A 19,671-nucleotide genomic window follows, 5' to 3' on the forward strand; every position below is an offset into this window, starting at 1 on the left:
TTATCATTGTTACTGTTATCTGCTTTAAAACAAAATATACCCCATTGACTATTTAATAGTTTTCAAAGATCTGTTTTTAAACATATTCTTCTAAGAGCTCAATTCATAATCTAACCATATCCAGATTTTTTACAGTTATTTGTCTAGCATCATTTTTGATACAATGATTTCCCAGATTTCACAATGTAAGAGAAAAAAAATTTAGAAACCCAATAAAAATATACGCAATATTATATATTTAAAACATGAAACAAAACTTTTTATCAGTCAGATGACATCAGTTCAGCTGAATGCATTTCCAAATTATTTCACATGGAAAATCATTAATCTTATTACCTTTGGCATTTTATACTAATCACATCTAAAATCTAGTTTGGCATTATCAGGTATAGAATAATTACATCCAATTAAAAAATTGACAAAAGATCTGCTTCTCTTTTAAATTTTTTATGGTATATCCTTTAATGTTAAGATTACATATCTATTTAAAAATGTAGAATGTGGTATAAAGTTTTAGTACTATCTTGTCGTATACATTATGTATTAAATGAGTTTTGTGGTTTTATTATATTATGGGATATAGGGATATTCTTGAGTACCCCACAGCCAACTTAAAATGATCCTCTGGAGCATAGTTTATTCCTAAGTCAGTGACTACATGTATTTTTATTTTGGATTCCAAAACAATTTTTTTTGTTTAATATGTTTTGTTGCTTTTGTTTGTGTTTTCTTTTTGTTAGAATTATATTCAAATGATGCAATAAAATCAATTATATTTACATATCACTTTATGATTACTAAGGTATTTTCTCACACATTTTCTCATTTGATCCTCAAAATAATTTTGTGAAATAGGGCAAGACAAGTGATAAGCGTCCCTGTTTTGCAGATGAAGAAACTTTAGTCAGATATCTAGTAATTGATAGAGGTCTTCTGACTGCAAGTTCAGTTATCTCTGTAATTGTATGAGTGTCTTAATATTTTTCATTTTATTTTAGACTCCAACACCAGAACATAAATACAGAATAGAGAAAAGAAACAAAAACATATAAATTTAAATATTGGAACTTAAAATAAAGGCAGAAAGAAAAAAGAGCATGTCATGTGCATAGCATAACATAAGAGAGAATTCAAAATATGTAACAATAAATTTTCATTTCAAGAAAGCCCTTGAGAGCTGTCCGTCTTTTGCTTCCTTGTAAGATTTCTTTCGTTCTCTACTGTGGGTTCTTTTTTTTACCCTCCCCCCAGAAGACTACAATTAAGTGGGCATGTATTTCTCTATAGCTATAAATATATGATATATAGACATACACTTTCCCAAACATAGTCTACTCGTGATCTTTATTTTTATGTCCGTGTGTATCTCGTTTCCTCTCCCTCCTGCTTCCTCGGCTTTACTCCTACCCACCACCTTGCCCTCCTGTTACTTGCCTACCCCCCTCCAAGGATCCCTCCCCTGTCCTCTCCTCCCTTATTTTATCTCTTCTCAATTTAGAAGACTTTTATACTCTTGAAACTATGTATGTATTTATTGTTCCCTCTTAAACTCATTCCCAATGAGAGTAGGTTGCCAGAAATACCAGCCCTCCTCTTCCATCTAATTCCTCTGTATCCATTCTTCCTCTTGCACCTCATTTGTATAAAATACTCTTTTTAGCTCTTTCTAAATGGTTTTACTTTTTAAATTCATATCATACTCAGGTTTACCCCAGTCTTTCTTATGACCTACCCAATTATTAATCAGAATCTTAGACATACTTTTACATTTTACATGTATAAAAAGGAAATAATCTATCCTTATTGAATCCCTTGTAATCAGTCTTTGGTATGTACCTTTTGTCTCTCTTGGCTCTTGTATGTCAAGTCTTCTATTTAGTTCAGGTTGTTTGTTTTCTGTTTTTCTAAACAAAGTCTTGAAAGTCTGACAGTTGATCAGATGCCCATTTTTTTCACTCAGGGTTTTGCTTCAGTTTTGCTGGGTATGATATTTCCAGCCAGAGCCCCAGTTCTTCTGTTCTTCAGTATATAGTGTTATAAGACCTGTGGTCCTTTAATGTCCCCGCTGCTGGGTGTTGTGTGATTCTGATTGTGGCACGATCATATTTAAATTGTTTTATTCTTGTTGCTTTTAATATTTTACCCTTGAACTGGGGGCTGCAGAATTCCACTGTAATATTCCTATGAGCTTTCCTCATAGGATCTCTTTTCAGTGGTGACTGATAGATTTTTTTCCTATTTCTACTCCCCCCCACCCATTGTTCTAATGCTTCAGGCCAATTTTCTTTAATTATTTCTTGTATTATTATATCAAGATTCTTTTTTTGATCATAGCTTTCTGTTAGTTCAGTTATTTTTATTTTTTCCCTTCTTGATCTGTTCTCCAAATCTGTTATTTTTCTTATGTTTCACTTTCTCTTCTGTTTTTTATTATTCGTATTGTTTAATTATTCTTGATCTCTTATTTTCTTGAATTATTTTTTTAGTTTTTCCTCCATCTCTGTCATTTGATTTTTAGTCTTTTTTAATATCTTCAATAAATTCTTTTTGGGCAGGTGACCATTTGACAATACCCTTTGGGGTAAAAGGGGGTTTCTTTCCTTCAATACCCTGCTCTGAAGATGAACCCCAGTCTTCTCTGTTCCCATAATAGCTTTCTATGGTTGGGTTTTTTCTCCTTTGCCTGGGCATTTTTTGTGCTAATAGCTTAATTTTTGTAATCTCCTCTAGCCCTGGGGTATGGGAGATGGTACCCCTTGCCCCAGATCTTCAGTTCTCCCCTCCTGCCTGGAACTAAAGCCAAACCTCCAACCTCCTTTAAGTGCTCACAGCCAGGGGCGTTCTGCCCCACTGCTTCTGCACTTTCTGGCGTGTGCTCTCCTCGCCCCCACTCCTCTCTGAAGCACAGCTGGATCTGCCATTCCTTGTCCACAGAAGTTCCCTTGATCTTCCCTGGTTCAGACACCCAGCTCCCCTCACTGCCCCTGTGGCTGGGGCTGAGGCAGCTTCTCAAACCAACTAAATCCAGGGCTTCCTGCTTGTTGTTAAAGTGGACCCAAGCTTGCAGGTCCCAACCTCATCCTGGAATTTCTCATTTGATTTTCTCAGATTGTCCCAGGAGGACCCCTGTTGTGCCCCTGTTTCTGTTTATTTTTATCTGTCCTAAGGTGGGAGCTTGGAATTTTCTGGCCTCCTCTGCCATCTTCCTGGAATCCTTTCCAGTGTCTTTAAGTGTATATACTATATCGACTCTTCAAAATATTTGCTCTCATGTGGTAGAAGAAACACGAGAAAGGGGTTTCACAAAAACCCAGAAAGAAGAATTGGACGGACAGTAATCTCAGAGGATGATCAGCTGTCAGTCCTCACAAGTCCCAGGACTGAGCAGAGGCTCAGATTTTACAGTTAGGAGACAATTAAGGTTAATTTGGAGAAAGAATTTCAATGGAATCAGAAGCCAATTTGGAAAGGTTTGAGAAGTTAGAAGGAGGAGAAGAAATGAAGTTAATGAATGTCAAGAGTTTTTCTAGGAACATATTGATGTGGATATAAAGGTGCCTTAAGGGTTAATATTAAGGGTTGCTTTTTCAGTACCTTGTGAGGCCCCTTCTGAGCCTGAGGGCATCCAAAAGTCTTTTTCCCTTATCTTGGAATACCATAAAACTTCCCCTTTCTCCTGGACCACAGAATTCCTTGTCTCCCTCATCCTGGGCCATAAATGTTCCCATCTCCCTTATCCTATCATTATGAAAACAAGTCCCTGTCCCTCTGTAAATTGCTAGTCATTCTTCCAGGGCTAGCCTGCAGCTTTTGCATCAATAAACCCCGCCTTGATCAAGAGAAAAATCACCTAAGTTTATTCTTTCACATCTGAGCCCGCCCTCCCAACCCTGACCTCAACGGTATCTATGAAAAAGAAAAGAAATTAGATGATTTTTTCAGGACTGGTGAAGTCCTTTTAGAAATGCTGGAAATGAGACAATAATGTGTTGACTACAACAGTGTAAATGAAGAAAGCGAGATGGAATGAAATGGGACACTTTGTAAATGTAATAACCAACTTTGGCCCAAGACAGTAATTGAGAAGCTGTATCTCCCTTCCCTCTGTAGCAGTAAGCACCCCAGCATGCCCAGGAGGGCTTGCTGCATAGGGTCTTAGATCTGCTTTTCTAAAAGGAAAGCAGTTTTTGAGGAGTCAACAATCACTTGAATCAAACACATATACCAACAGAGAAAATACAGGCAGGACCAACAGACAGGGCTTCCAGTTGTCTGACCATAGGCAGTACATACGTCGTTGCTAGTGAGAGAAGCACCAACATCTGGGTTTTCAGTGGAGAGTGGGGCTTCTTAACACGGCTGCCCAGAGGCTCATCCGGCGTATGAACCTTCTTCCAAAAATTAAGCCCCAAAGCAAAACCTCACCTCAGAGTATTCATACTCTTTTCAGAGCCAGAGGGTCTGAACCCTTATGACCCAGTGCCTCATTAGCAGTCAGCGAAAGGTGTGGACTTTCATACAAAACAAGCCTCCCCTAATCAAGCCTTCCTCAGTAGCCCCAACTGAGATTTATCAATGGGCAGGGAAGATTTTTAATGGCCATTACACCATCTTGCCCTCCCTCCCCCCGCCAAAAAAATTGAGATGAATATGATGTTGCATATAGGGTTGATTTTTTTTTTTTTTTTTTTTTTTTACTGTACTGATTTTGTTAAAAGGGATGATTTAATGGGTAGGGAAACATAAGGTTATGTACAAGTAAAAATATCAATAAAAAATGTAAGAAGAAAAAAATTTTCTCTCGTATTTTAACTCTCTGGATACTTGAATACTTCAGTGACCTTCCATAGTTAGACCTTAGTTAGTCCTTCCACCAGCATAAATCTCAGCTAATCCGTTACTTTGTAGAAGGTGTGTAAGAATTGCTATGGTCCAAAAAAAAGTTCTTTTACCTTATGAACAATTAGGTCTTGAATATCTCAGACTTAATTGGTCTTGGCACAACATGCATCTAGTCCATCACCAAGCCCATCTGCATCTTAATAGGTAACTAAAATACATAGATTTTGCCCAGAAGAAGCAATCAAGTCATTTATCTTAAATCATATTTTGTGTGCCTTAAAGCTTTGTATAAGCAGCATTTTTAGCAGATTTTAACTCTTCTTTTCCCTTATTGATAAGGCAAACTCGAGGGAGTAAGTCACACCAGGAAAACAAGAAATGCAAGAACTAAGAGAAAGCTGAGGCTGACCTCAAACCCTTCCTTTTACCTTTAGATCGCTTCAAATTTTATAGATCTCTTTTCCGTGAACTATTTTTGGATCCACAGTTTAGCACTTGATTGTAAAGGCATCTTCTTTCTCTCCTTTCTATGTGCTAGCCTGCCATTCACAAGCTGACTCCAGGTGTACTGGAGGACAGCAGCCACATGCCCCATACCTGCCATTGATCAGATAGAGTAGACATGAAAGACTGAAAGGGAATAGTGAGGTAGAAAAGTAGTTGAATCGCATGATGAGAAAAAGGAAAGGTTATCCAGTACCTCTTGATTTCTGGTGGATTATCAGATCAGCTCTAAATGACTGGGGAGCTGAGGCCAAGACTACAAAGGGGCTCAGGATAGGACCAGTGAGAGTTTGGTGAAGGAGCCAAATCTCTATTAGGAACAAAATGGAGGCTACTTACTCAGAACTATTACTAGCTGCTTTTGGTTAAGAGAGCAGCTTTCTCCTTCAACATATTTAAGTATCATATGTGGTAAAATGAGCTGTGTGAATGAACCCTCATCCTACTTTTAGAAACTCCATGCACATGATGTCACCTGTTCCACGGACTTATTCTGGCCTTTCTGTATTCCCTGCTCCCCTCATTTCATCCATTAGTGCAGGTCTGTTCAACTTGTGGCCTGCAGGTTGCTTGCCACACGCCATAGGATTTGCTCTACATACAAAGGATGTTTTCCTCTACATTTTTTGTGGGCCACCCAGAATCCAAGTGGCCGGTACAAGTTGTGCAGACCTACATTCGTGAATAAATGAAACACACAGATAATTCCCCAACTCTAAGAACTATTAAAAATTGATTTGAGTTTCATCCTTCCCTTGTTATTTTCATGGGACAAAAGTGCTAAGTAGTTTTAAAAAGACAGGAAGTGTGATATGATGGAATGAGTGATTTACTTGGGAGGACTTGGCTTTCTGTTCCCTCTCTGGCATATGCTAGGCTGTGTAACCATGAGCCAGTCAACTAATTTCTCTTAACTCCGTTTTCTCTATCTGTTAATCATTGTATCAGCTACCTCACCTGGTGGTTGTAGTGCTTAAGGGGAGACAAGCTAGGGTGAAGTACCTTGCAAACCTTAAAGCTTTGTATAAATGTTAGTGTTAATAATAACAATAATAAAAGAAGGACACTGAAGCCAAGTAGCCAAACCAACCAATGGAACCTGCTACTCAAGGTGGCAGTAATTTCACCTTCAGTCGAAGTCCTCAAGGCTGGACAGCACTTGTTGGGTAGATGAGCTCAGATATGGGCTGGATTAGGTAACCTCTGGGTCCCTTTTAACTCTGAATTCTGTGAACAGGATTTGAGAGCTTGGACTCACTCTGTAGTTAGGTTAAATATTTTGAATTGTTTCTCTTATGGGAACTGATTTACCCTGAGCCATCCCAACGTATTCAACTAGTATCTCTTATGCTTGATGACATTTATTCATTTTTAAAATTTTTATTTATACATTTTTTCTTTGTGTCATCTTGATTTTGGAATAAATCCCCTTTTCCATCTCCTGTCTAGCAAGTCATTACTTATAACAAAGAAGAAAAAGGGGCAGGGAGGGCATTTTAACAAAACCAGCCTACTAAGTGAGCATATTTAATGTTCCATACCTGTAGTTTCCACCTCTGCAAAGAGAAGAGAGGGGTAAATTTTTTTTTTCATCTCTTACTCTGTGTCAAGCCCTTCCCAACCTGACCCCCTTTTTTTTCCAGATTTATTCCACCTTAATCCTCCTTTACACAAACAAATTTCCTTTTTCTGTAGCTTTGAATTGGCTCTCCCCATTCCTGGAATACACTCCACCCTCACTTCTACTTCTTGGAATCCATATTGTCCCTCAAGATTTGGTGCAAGTGCTATCTCATCTGTGAGCTTGTTCCCAAACCTCCCTCCCTTCCCAAGCTGCTGGTGCTCTTCCTTCCAACATTATTATGTATCTGTTTTGTATGTATTCCTACATGTGTGGACAGTGACTGCTTTACTTCTTTTTATCCCTCGTACCTAGTACATAATTGTTGATTGATCTCTTATTTTGTACCAAGCCTGGTCATTGTGGTTATGCAGTATTCTGCTTTGGGTTTTTTTGTTCTTTCCATTAACATTTTTCCATTAATTATATATTACTTTCCTGCTCTGTATACTTCCCTTGGTGGCAGTTATAGAAATCAGAGGTTCTTAACCAGGGGCCTATATACTTAATTTTTTTTCCTAATCTAAGAAAATGAACTTTCATAAAGGCACAAATTTTTTTATGTTTGGGTGGATCAGAAAACCAACTTCACAATTCTAAGTTAGATGTGATTAGCTGATTAGAAATTTGTAGATTTTAGTGAACTACAAATTCATTTAATAAGATAATCCAAAAATGCTAATGCTATCCAGTGCTGCTCTGACAGAATAAATTCTAAGAGTAAGGATGGGATGGTGCTTAACTGTGTACTGGCAAGGCCACATCATTAGTACTGTGTTTAGTTCTGGGTTATATATACATATATATGTATATGTGTATGTATATACATACATCTTACACACACACACATACATTCATACATACATATGTATAATAGCTAGCATTAATATAGCATTTTAAGGTTTGCAAATTGCTTTCCATATTATCTTATTTGATATATAGACACACAATGTATAGATCAATAATTTTATTGATGTAGGGAATTCCCAGTGAGAAAACTCCCTTTAGCAACACTGACCAGGAGTTGCTTTTTAACTCAAACATACATTTCTAATTAATGTCATTTGCCATCACATTCATTTCAGAATATCTGTACACATGTGTACATGCGCGTGCGTGCACACACACACACACACCCACGCATGTGCTTTCCTACCCTTCCCACTCTCAAGCTATCTGAAGGGGGAGTGGTAGTATTTTACCTTTCATTGGGCATCTTAAGCAAAGGCTGAGTGATCCCTGGTACATATGATACAGTGAGATTTCTTCCATACATGGGTTGGACTGGAAAGCTTCTAAAGTCTTCTCCAATTCCTAGAGTTATACCTTCTATAAAATGTGGCATGTTTTGATGTTGCTCACATTCTTTGAATTTATAGGTTATGGATTATAATGGGAGCAGGGGAACCAAACAAACCATCAGTCCTACTCCCAGATCTACTATTCAGTATTTATATGATGATGATAGTCTCAGTTTACTTGCCTATCCATCAGCTTTGCCGTATGTAAAATTAAGAAAGAATTTCAAACGTCACATGTAATACTTAATGTTTGGTGATTTTTCCTTTCTAGGTGAAAAATTTTGCACACTAAATGAGTGTACGCTGAATGGTTTTTTGCTGTATAGTAAGGTGTCCTGTCTTTCTGAAGGCTTTCCCATATTCATTACATTTATGGGATTTCTCTCCAGTCTGAATTATCTGATGTATATAATAAGATGTTCCATCTACCTTGCCAGCTGGACCAGAACCACTCTCTAATTTGTGGATGACCAGAGCTGAACAAAGCATACCAGAGACAGAAGTTTAATTTCAAAATGAGGAAAACAGTTGCAAGCAGAAGTCCTTTTGAGAAGGAGGGCTTATGGCTTATGGCAGGGATAGGGTTTTTAAGCATGAAAACCACAAAAAGCTAGAACCCAACAGTTATTCTTTTTTTTTTGCCTTGATAAAGATTATGCCAGTTTATTACAAGAAAAAAGTATACATTTTGATCAGTATTAACTTGAAGACATTTGATCATGTTCTAAGTGACCTCTTTCTTTTACATATCAATGCAACACAGTTATTCTTAGGTCTTGAGTAAATAGTTCCCACAGGTGGCATTTTTGGGGACAATACAGATATGTTCTTGGGTGCTGTGGAAATAGTCTCTTAGTTATTAGAATTGTTGAGACTTGTGATTGTCTCAAGTCTTAAGATCACTGAGCCTTATATTCATTCAGTGGGGTACAGAACCAGAGTTAGCATGGCAGGAATAGGAGTGCAGCACCTGGTTTGGTTCACTCAGCAGTTACAGACACAGGGATTATTCCGAGCGTCAGGAGAAATGATTGATCACTTTCTGCTGCAACATCTTGGCTGCAGTTAAAGCTCTCAGGTCAGGGTCCCTTGAGAAATAGGGAAATCATAAGTCCAAATTCTGAGGTTTTGCGGTGGCTGAGATCATCCAGAGTGTGAACACAAAGGATTATTGTTATGCCAAGTTCAGGACACAGACTCTTTGCTGAGTTTTAACTCTGAAAAATAGGGTGTCTCCTAATATCTTGACAACCTTTAGGTTTCAGCATATTCATTCGTATTCATTGTATGTTTTCTTATGGATGATTTTCCCGTGTAATTACTGCTCTCTAGTCCTTGGTTTCACATATATTTTCCTGGTAAAGGGGACTTGGTACACTTGGGCTGGCCAGCCTCCCCCACCCCTCAAAAGGAAGCTTCTCAGGACCTGGGACACCCTGAGTCCTGGCCCCTCTGCCACCCTCCACCCCATACACTCCCCCCCACCACACACACATCCCCTGTGTTCCCCAGGGCTCTAAGGCTGACTGAGCACAGGGCTGGGCTGCCATCCCAAGCAGAAGGGCCCAGAGAGCAGTGAGGCAGGGCCTCTCAGGGAGAAGACAGAGCTGGGGCCGGCCAGGCCACACAGAACCTTCATGTACTTATCTGACAACTGTATTTTAATATATAATTGGTTTCTTTATAATTCTAGGTATTTTATTTTATACACTTAAAAACATTCTGAATGGAGGTGCAGAGGTTTCACCAAACTTCCAAAGGGGGCCATAGCACAAAGAAAGGTTGAGAACTTGTGATGTAAGACTTTCCGTGCATCTTGGAATTGTTTGTGTTCATTGTGCTTTACAGGCAGTGGTATTCCGTTTCATTTGTGTGACACAACTTCCTCAGTCCTTTGTTAATCGCTGCTCATCGTCTTTATTTCCACTTCTTAGCTACCACAGAAAGTCTTTACTTTGGCTTTTTAACTTTACCGTTTGGAGTGGGATCTCTGTAAAATGGTTGGACGTTTTATCATTTAGTCATTAGACGGTAAATAAGCATTTGGTACATACAGCTATATTTCAGTCACTATGCTAAGTGCCAGGGATACAACAGGAAGCAAAAACAGACCCTGTTCTCAAGGAGCATGAACTTTAATGGAGTAAACATGTAAAAAATGAGATGCATAAAAATATATGCAGAGTAGATGGAAGGTAGTAGATGCAGGACTAGGACAGACACTAGCATTTGCAATAGAAAGTGAGACTTGAGCTGAGTCCTAAAGAAAACCAAGGAAACTCAAGAGATGGAGGTGAAAGGATAGAACATTTCAGGCACAGGGAGCAAAGGTACAGAAGTGAGAGTTGGACTACCATATTCAAGGAGCTGCAAGTGGCCTGTATAACTGGATTGTGTGGTACGTAGAGGAGAGTCAAGTGTAAGAGAATAGTAGGAAGGTGTCAGGTTATTAAGAACTTTAAATGCCAAGGAAAGAAGCTTATATTTAACCATGAGGTAAGAGGAGCCACTGGAGCTCATTCAAGGTGGTGAGGCATTATTAACATAGTTAGACTTAAGCTTTTGAAAAATTACTTTAGCAGCTGGCAGAGGATAGGTTGATTGCCATGGGAGGCCGTGAGACCATCTCAACAACTGTAACTGTTCAGGCAAGAGGTGAACTAGAGTGGTGGATATGTGAGTATGAGGGATGTTGTAAAGGTAAAGCAATGATATCTGGCAGCAGATCAGATTTCTTAGCATAATTCTAAAATTGCTTTATAGAATGGTTGGACCAATTCATGGTTCCATCAACAGGGGAGCAGTTGTCTTTATGCAGCCCCTCCATCACTGACTTTGTGCTTATCTTTTGTCTTTGTCACTTTCTTGAATATGAGATGAAACCTCAAAATTGTTTTGATTTATGTTCCTCTTATTATTATAAAAGGTTTAGAACCTGAAAGGAAATGATGAAAAATGTAGGAATGAAGAGCGAATATCACTTTAAGACCTCAGATTATATTAAAAAGTCACACTCATCAAAACTATTTGGTAATGTGAGGGCATAGAGGAACCTGACTTTCCCGCCTTAACCCAAACAGTCTACAAAGGACACAAGACAGAGCAGCTATCCAGGAAGCCAAACTCCCCCTCCATTCCAGTCTAGAACTGAACAGACTAGTCCATAACCTACAGGTGCTGGAAGAGAAGTCTCACTAGAGAAACCAGTGCAAATTCTGATAAAAAGACTTAAAGAAAGGGGCATAGGGAGAGGAGTCACACCAGGGAAGCCAGCTTGTACTCTAGTAAATTGGTATGAAGCCTGCTAGCACTATGAATAAGTAAATTCTCCAAGAAGATCCTTTAAGCCAGCAGGAAGTCTAGTAATCAGGGCCAAAAACCAGTAGGACCATGACTTTGGGCTTTTGGAACAGAAGTGACAGAGCCAGACCCCAAAGGTCACTACACGGAGAGACACTGACTGTGTATTCCTAGGATCCATAGCAGGTGTCAATTCCAACTCAGTTGCAGTACGTATGTCAGGAGAACCTTACCAAGAGTCTTGAGACCAGTGTGATTTCAAAATCTTATTGGGTTTTGTCAGGATCATAGCAGGGAAGGAAACCAAGTTCCAATTTGGGGTTATGCTAGGAAGAAGTGGAAATGGATTGAACCTGACATTCAAATTTGACCACCAATAGACTTAAGACAAAGGGATTGAAGTATACATTGGGAACCTAGTATCGACCATTCCATCTATAACAATAGTAAGTTTTAGCCTGCAGAGAAGTCAGGAAAAAATAGGGCCTAGCCCATCTATCCAAGAGCCAATGGAGATGGTGGAGTGGGTAAAGAAAGATGGGACCTTTATACAAAGTTCTAATCTACGCAAGAAATCTGAAAGTAAGAGTAAGCAAAAGAAAATTCATGGAAATCTTGTAGATTAAGAGAATTCCAAGAGACAAACCCAGAAGGACACAGTTACTCCACAACTTTAAGCTCAGAGGAAAAATGTCTTGTGTGCAAAACTTAAATCTGACAAATAAACTATTCCTTGCTCCCCTACTTTGTTTTTGGTATCAGCTTTTATACCTAGATCTTGTACACATTTGGACTTTTTTCTGGTATACAGTGTCAGATATTGGTCTATGGCCAGTTTCTGCCATACTGTTTTCTAGCAGTTTTTGTCAAACAGTGAGTTCTTATCCCAGAAGCTGGGGTCCTGGGTTTACCAAACAGTAGATTGCTTTGGTCATTCAGTGACCACTGTGTCATATATACGCAACATATTCCACTGATGTTTAAGATCTGGTATGACTAGACCACCTTCCCTAGCATTTCTTTTCATTAATTTCCTTGATATGCTGGACCTTTTGTTCTTCCAAATGAATTTTGATATTATTTTTTCTAGATCTATAAAATAATTTTTTGGTAGTTTGATTGGTATGGCACTGAATAAGCAAATTAATTTAGGTAGAATTGTTATTTTTATTATATTAATTAGTTCAGCCTACACAAGAGCAACTAATGTTTTTCCAGTTATTTTGATTAGACTTTATTTGTGTGAAAAGTGTTTTGTAATTGTGTTCATATAGTCCCTGTATTTGTTTTGGCAGGTAGACTCCAAGATATTTTATAGTGTCTACAGCAACTTTAAATGGGATTTCTCTTGCTATTTCTTGCTGTTGGGCTTTAAAGACAATATTTTTTGTGCCAGCCCACTTTCATTAGAAATGTCTTTTTCTTATATCAGAGCCCATATTATTACAATGTGCTGCTGTTAAATGAATTTTTGGGGGGAAAATAATGCTTTTTATATAGTAACAATATGAATCTGTTTGGATGTATGTGTGTGTTAAATGTCCAACATAAGAGACTGAGTGCTGCTGAAGGAGCTGCTGCTTGAGTAGCTCATGTCATTCTGAGCATAAGTTGATTGATGTGCTCAGGTACAAAGAGCCTCTCATTTAGGAGTCTTAGTTCATTATCCTGTGAAAGATGTTATTAATAGGATATGGAGAACACCGTAAAGCATAAAATAAATCAGGATGCAAATATATAGTGCAGTGTAGTAACAGATGCTGATCTCTCCTTTCTCTTCTCCATATCGTAGGGTGAGAAAGCAGAAAGCTTTTATATTGTGGAGTCTGGAGAAGTGAAAATCCTGATTAAAAGCAAGGTAAGTTTACGTATAATCTTATGTCATTTTACTGGAATTTTAAATAATGATAGAGCCCGTTTAGATGAGGCAGGAAGTTAACACAATACACAACTTCAATTTTGCATTGCTTTCCAGAATTGTTAGTTTTATTGTGAGACATAAAAATGACATTGTTTCAGTGATCTTATTTTCACTATGTATAATTTGGTTACTGATGTATAAATATTATTTTCCTTTCCTGAATTGAAAGGGAGTTTCTAATAGAAAAATTTAGGCTTTTGATTTTTAAATGTATCTGAGACTTAGAGATGAACAAAGAGTACATCTAGACAATTAAATCTGTTAAATATTGTATTTTAATCACTAATATGCAGATAAAGTTCCATGGCAGAGAATCCCATCAAAAACAGGCAAGTCTTTATACCAGCCATTTCCATAGATAGAGCTTATAATAGTATTTACTTATTTATTTCATGTTTTCTTTTTAAATGGTTCTTCAGGCATTTTTTGTTGTTGTTTTTTTTATTCTGAATCTAATAAACACCACATAAAGCGAACATTTTCATATACATAGCGGAACAGAAAAAGAAGACTGAACATAAAACTACAAAATGTGTCATACTTGCTTTTCTTTTAAAATATATAATAATTTCATCATATGTTGTATATTTTCCATGTACTTCCATGGCAGCCAAACTGGCCTTTGTTGTGGGAAAACCCTATAGGACATACACAATTTAGGGTACAACCTAGTGAAAGTTTCATTGATTTTACAGGGCATGGCAGGGAAAGGAAAATGTCTTTCAGTTAAGTGAGTACTCTCTAAAAGCTGTTTCAAATTTACTTCCAGAAGGTAAAAGCAAGGGCAGTTATAGTTACTAAGTCCAAGGAAACAATATTTGAAGTTTGGGTTTGTAGCATCTTATGTCTTAGTTGGACACTGTGAGGACTTTGGCATTGGTAAGAATATGTTACGAAAGAGACCTTGACAGGAGTAAAACTCAAACATGGGGAAGTGGAGGTTCCTACTCAGTTTATACTAAAATGGAGGCTGACTTAAACATTAAATTAAAGAGGGGAAAATATAAGGGCCCTCTTTCATCATTTTTACTTTTCCTAATACATGACTTGCCCTCTTAAAAGCTTTTTCATTGTCTTACCCTGTGGAAGGCCTTCCTTCTTCTCCTCTACTTCATTGTATCCTTGGTCTTTGTTAAGACTCAGCTCAGATACCACCTTCTTCAGGAGACCACTCTAGGTTCCCTAGCTGCTTCTTCTTACCAAGATCACCTACCCCCTGCTTTTTATGCTGTATTCTGTATTCCTGTATATGTACGTAATCTCCCTAAGTATAACCTAAACTTGAGAGCATGGACTGTCTGTTTTTGTCTTTGTATACCTCATGCTTAGCCTAGTGCCTGGCATGTAGTAGGTACTCAATTGGTGTTTATTGATTGACTAATTAGAAAAATTAGTCCTATTTTATCATTTAGTGTTTTCTCTGGTTCCTGTCCCTCTTGACAGGTCCCTCCATCAAATACTTGACAATATGCTTTTCACATGGTATTAAGGGAGGAGGGAAAGTGCTTTAGAGCTAAAAACACTTAATGATTTTTGGGATCCCTAATTACATAAGCATTTACCTTTCAGCAGTTACTTTATTCTACATACTCAAACATCTTGGTCCGCCCCTGAAATATCTTTACTTCCAAAATATCCACCAAAATAATTACGTATCAAGTCTGTTTGAGTAATGAGCTGTTCCCCCCAAAATTTAATTTTCTAGGTAATTGAAAGGTATAATTCTTTCAGTGCTAACATTTTATTTGATTCATTTTTTATGGAAATCTTTGTAGAATTGCCATATTTCCCTGTCATCTTAAATAGCATGTATCGAGCATAATTTGTCCCTTAATAATTCAAGTCATCATTGTGTACATATAGTATTTTCTAGTTTTAATACAGCTTACGTCCTCAGGAACTTTTGAAGTATGTAGGATTGTTCATTCTTGCATACTAAATGCCCACCAGACTACTAAGCATTTATGGTTCTTGTCACCTGCTTCTAGTTTTTATATCTTTTCTTTCACTGTCAACTGCATATTTTCAGGGGAATATGAGTAGCATACTGGGAAAGCATGCTGAATTTAGAGTTAGAAAACCAAGGTTTAAACTCTACCCCAGGCACTTGCTAACCAGCGACTTCTCTGAACCTTCCAAGTTTCTTCATCTGTATAATAACATTTGCACACTCTACTTCACAAAGCTCTTATGAAGAAAAGACTTTATAATGGGTAAGGTGGTAAAGAGATGTTAGTTGCTTCTGTTATTACTGCTGTCAGTAAACCAGCCCCTAGCAGTCCTTAGCCTTATAATTTATTGTTTCTAACCCACCCTGACAGGCCCAACCAGCAAGCACAGTCTTGCTAGAATTGTATCATAAAATAAGAACATATATATATAGACTTCCAAGTTAGAGCCTGGTTGAACTCTCCTTTAAATAAAATGATGAGGATGCCTTACTGCACGGACTCAGGGTTGCTCAGTGCCTAGCATAACATCTATTACATAGTAGGAGATTAATAACTATTTGACTGTTGCTCAGAGGCATTTTTTATTTTACAGCTTAGTCCCAAAAGACTGGAATTGTGAGATAAATGGAATATGCAAAGTGTAACTGTGATGCCCTACATTCATGTAGTACTTCATGTTTTTCAAAGTTCTTTCATATCCATTATTTCATTTCATTCTCACAACAGCCCTCTGATATAGGTACAATGAGCAGATAAAAAACCAGAGAGCTAGGAAGTGCGGTGGTATGTGTATGATACCTTCCTCTTTCTACCATTAGGCTGAAGGTACTTCTTATCAATTAGTAATTCACACGGGTTGAGGTCAGCTTAACTTAATTCTGTCAACACATTTCTTATAACAAACCCTACCACGAAAGAGATCTTCTGTAGTTTGTCATAACGAGATCATCTGTAGTGCTCATTCAGACCTTTTGTGAAACCTCTTTACACTGTTCATGGAAGTGGCAGTCACTTAAAAGCTTAATAAATATGCACGGAAAATCCATACCATCGTACCAGAGAGGCAGGTTTGTCGCCGTGACTTCGCGCCTGATCAGAAGATTCTCTAGGTTTTATGCCAGAAGGGGCTGGCAGCTTGTTGGGATCTCAGTTTAAAACTGTTGTTTATGTTATCAAAGATTTTGGTTAGCAGTCATTCATTCATTCATTCAACACTTACTGAGTGCCAACTATGTGTACATACATATGTATGTGTGTTTATACACACACACACACACAGTAAGTCATTTGGGGTGGACATAAATAACCCTGAAAAAAAAGTCTGATACCCTTCCTTCAAGGACCTCTCAGCATAATAGGATAATATAGTAATGATAATACAAGATAAAATGTAATGCATGTCCTTAGAAACGTATAGATGTTCAATGAAATTTCAGAAAAAGGAGAGATCGCTTCCAACAAGGGAAACTTCCCTCTGAGAGTGGAATCTGAGCTGGGGTTTAAAAGACAGGAAAAATTCAGATAGAAGAGGGCAGTTTGGAGAGGCAGAAGCTGCGAGTTAGAGTCAGGGAAAAAACAAATATGCAAGGAAATATGAGAGTTTTCTTATCTTTTCATTACCTTACAATCTGCCTTCACATAACTTAGACTACTTTATAATGTAACATTATAATATTTAAGAGTGCTGTCTAGTAATTAAAATAGCATTCGCTTACTTTGGAAAGCAGATAATTGCCAAACAAATATATTGATAACTGATAGTAAACTATAGCAATTAAATACTGATTTAAATTTTTTTTAAGTAGAATAAAAACTAAATATTGTATTTTCTAAAGGACTTTTATACAGGAAATAATTTCAGGTATTTTGATGAGCATAGTTAAAATACACTCTCAATTTTTTTTCTAGACCTTTATTCTCACTGGTGTAGGGATCTGCAGTAGGGTGGGTGGAGACACCCGCTAACACTGCAGATCAGCAATGGTTTACTTATATTGATTTGCTTATAAGTCTTCAAAAAATTAGCTGAGATAGCAATAGTAACTTTTTAAAAAATGAGTGGGAGAGAGTAAAAAATATTCAGCAGGGGACACAAGCTGGCAGAAGAAGGCTAATACTAATAAAGATAAATTTAATACATAATTTTTTTAAAAAAATTACGTAACTAAGTTCATAGTTTTATGTCCATTTATTTCTGTTCTTTTTATGTTGAAATGTTTGTGTTTGTTAAGTTTATAATAAAAAAAGAATATAAAGTTTCCTGGGACACTGAGAGATTAGGTCACTTGCCCAGGGTTACATAGCCAATTTAACCCGGTACTTGTGAACCATGAGGTCAACTTTCCATCTTCTGCATCATATAGCCTCTCTCTTAAAATACCAAGTTACAGAGCAGAATTTCATTCACTTCATCAACAGTATTAAGCATCTGCTGTATGCACTGTGCTAGATACTAGGGACACAGAAGCAAAATGAAACTGTCCCAGCCCTCAGGAGCTTTTATTCTGTTAGAGGAGACATGTATACGTGACTTGTCACAGAAGTCTTAGTGCACTTTTAAGCTATTAAAGTTCATCCTTTAGGACATCTTTTAAGTGAGTCAAGGGGCTTTGTCCTTTGTCTCTGTCCCCACCGACCATCCCCTGAGGTGACCAAGACTGTCTGATCCTGTCTTATCCTTCATCTCACATTCCGGGTTAAGATAGTTCCCTGTAGTTTATCAAGGAGCCCAGCTTTCCTGTGCATTTTGCAGAAGAGAGCATGAGAGTGAGAAGGAAGCTCTCCTATCCAGGCAAAAGCTACATAGAAAAAAGGTCAGAGCTCAGCAGCAGGGAAGAGTCAGTACAAGCTCTGATAAACTGACATGCAGCCCGTGAGCACTAGAAAAGGATGAGTGCTCAGGAAAAAATGATTAAACAGAAGAAAACATGAAACACAGTGAAGAAACAATCCCAGATAAAATGAGGAACACCACAAGTAAAAGTAAAATTAAACAGAAAAAAAGGGACTTGCCCAGAGGGATTACAAGAATGCCTGGAAGAAATGCAGCAAAAAATGAAAACTGAAATTAGAACTCTGGAAGGTGAAAAAATGGAAGGAGAATTTTAAAAATTTTGAACAGAATGGAAAATCACACTCAAGTAATGGGCTCCTTGAAAAATAGACCAGAGAAAGTCAGTTAATAAGCACCTGCTGTGTACCAGACACTGTGCTAAGTACTGAGGATACACAGGCAAAAGACAGTCCCTGCCCTTAAGGAGCTTAGAGTCTACAATCTAATTGGGAGACAACAAGCAAATAAATATGTGCAGGGTAAGTAAGAAATAATTAACAGAGGGAAGAAACTGGAATTAAATTATTGATTTGAGAAAGACTTCCAGTAGAAGGTGGAGCTGTGAATTAGTCTGCCCATTCATTCTGAAAAGCAATTTGGCAGCATTGTCTGAAACTCATTAAATGGTATATACTCTTTGACCCAATGATATCGCTACCAAGCAGAGTCCTAAAGAGATCAAAGACAGGTAAAGGAGACCCAAAAATATTTATAATGGCAACTTTTATTTTAGCAAATAACTAAAAACAAAATGGTTATCCACTAGGGAGTGATTGAACAAATTTTGGTATCTGAAGATAATAGACTATTACCATGATGTTTAAAAAAAAATGAAGGGATAAATTCAGTGAAACCTGGAAGGACTTGTATGATACGGAGTGATATGAGGAGGATCAAGAGAACGATTGATACTGTGGCTTCAACACTACAAAGTAAAAACAACTTTGAAAGACCCAAGAACTCTAATCAACGCACTAAGCAGTGATAAGTCCAGAAGACTAATCATGAATTATGCTATCCACATTTCTAGAGAGAAGTGATCAGCTAAAGATACAGGATGATACATACATTCCGAGACAGCCAGTATGCAGATTGTTTTGTTTGACTATACTCATATTTTGAAGGAAGGAGATTTACAACAGAATTGGTGGGATGTTTATAGAGATAACCGTAAAAAAGAAAGGACCATCAATGAAATGTTTAAAAAAAAAAAAGAAAGAAGGAGGTTCTGCAAGGAACACAGATCATCATGGCAGTGTTGTGACTACCCTGTTAAATATTATATAGATGAATATAGACATATCGTAAAGAAACTAAAAGGGTCACATGCAAGCTCTTCTGTTCTTTGAATAAGGAAATGCTTGTGTGCATTGAGGTTTGTCAAATTCATATGATAA

At 37.6% G+C, this 19,671-nt stretch overlaps 1 protein-coding gene across 2 annotated transcripts in view; it reads left to right on the forward strand.

Annotated features, from left to right (window-relative positions):
* Positions 1 to 19,671, forward strand: part of PRKAR2A (protein kinase cAMP-dependent type II regulatory subunit alpha) — a 120,718-nt gene that overhangs the window by 95,110 nt on the left and 5,937 nt on the right. For both annotated transcript variants that reach the window (XM_072651755.1, XM_072651760.1), the window contains exon 9: positions 13,361 to 13,426. In XM_072651755.1, coding sequence (XP_072507856.1) covers positions 13,361 to 13,426 — 66 coding nt within the window. The remainder of the gene's footprint in view (positions 1 to 13,360; positions 13,427 to 19,671) is intronic.

The sequence above is a fragment of the Notamacropus eugenii genome, chromosome 1, assembly GCF_028372415.1.
Source record: "Notamacropus eugenii isolate mMacEug1 chromosome 1, mMacEug1.pri_v2, whole genome shotgun sequence".
In the NCBI taxonomy this organism is placed as follows: domain Eukaryota; kingdom Metazoa; phylum Chordata; class Mammalia; order Diprotodontia; family Macropodidae; genus Notamacropus; species Notamacropus eugenii.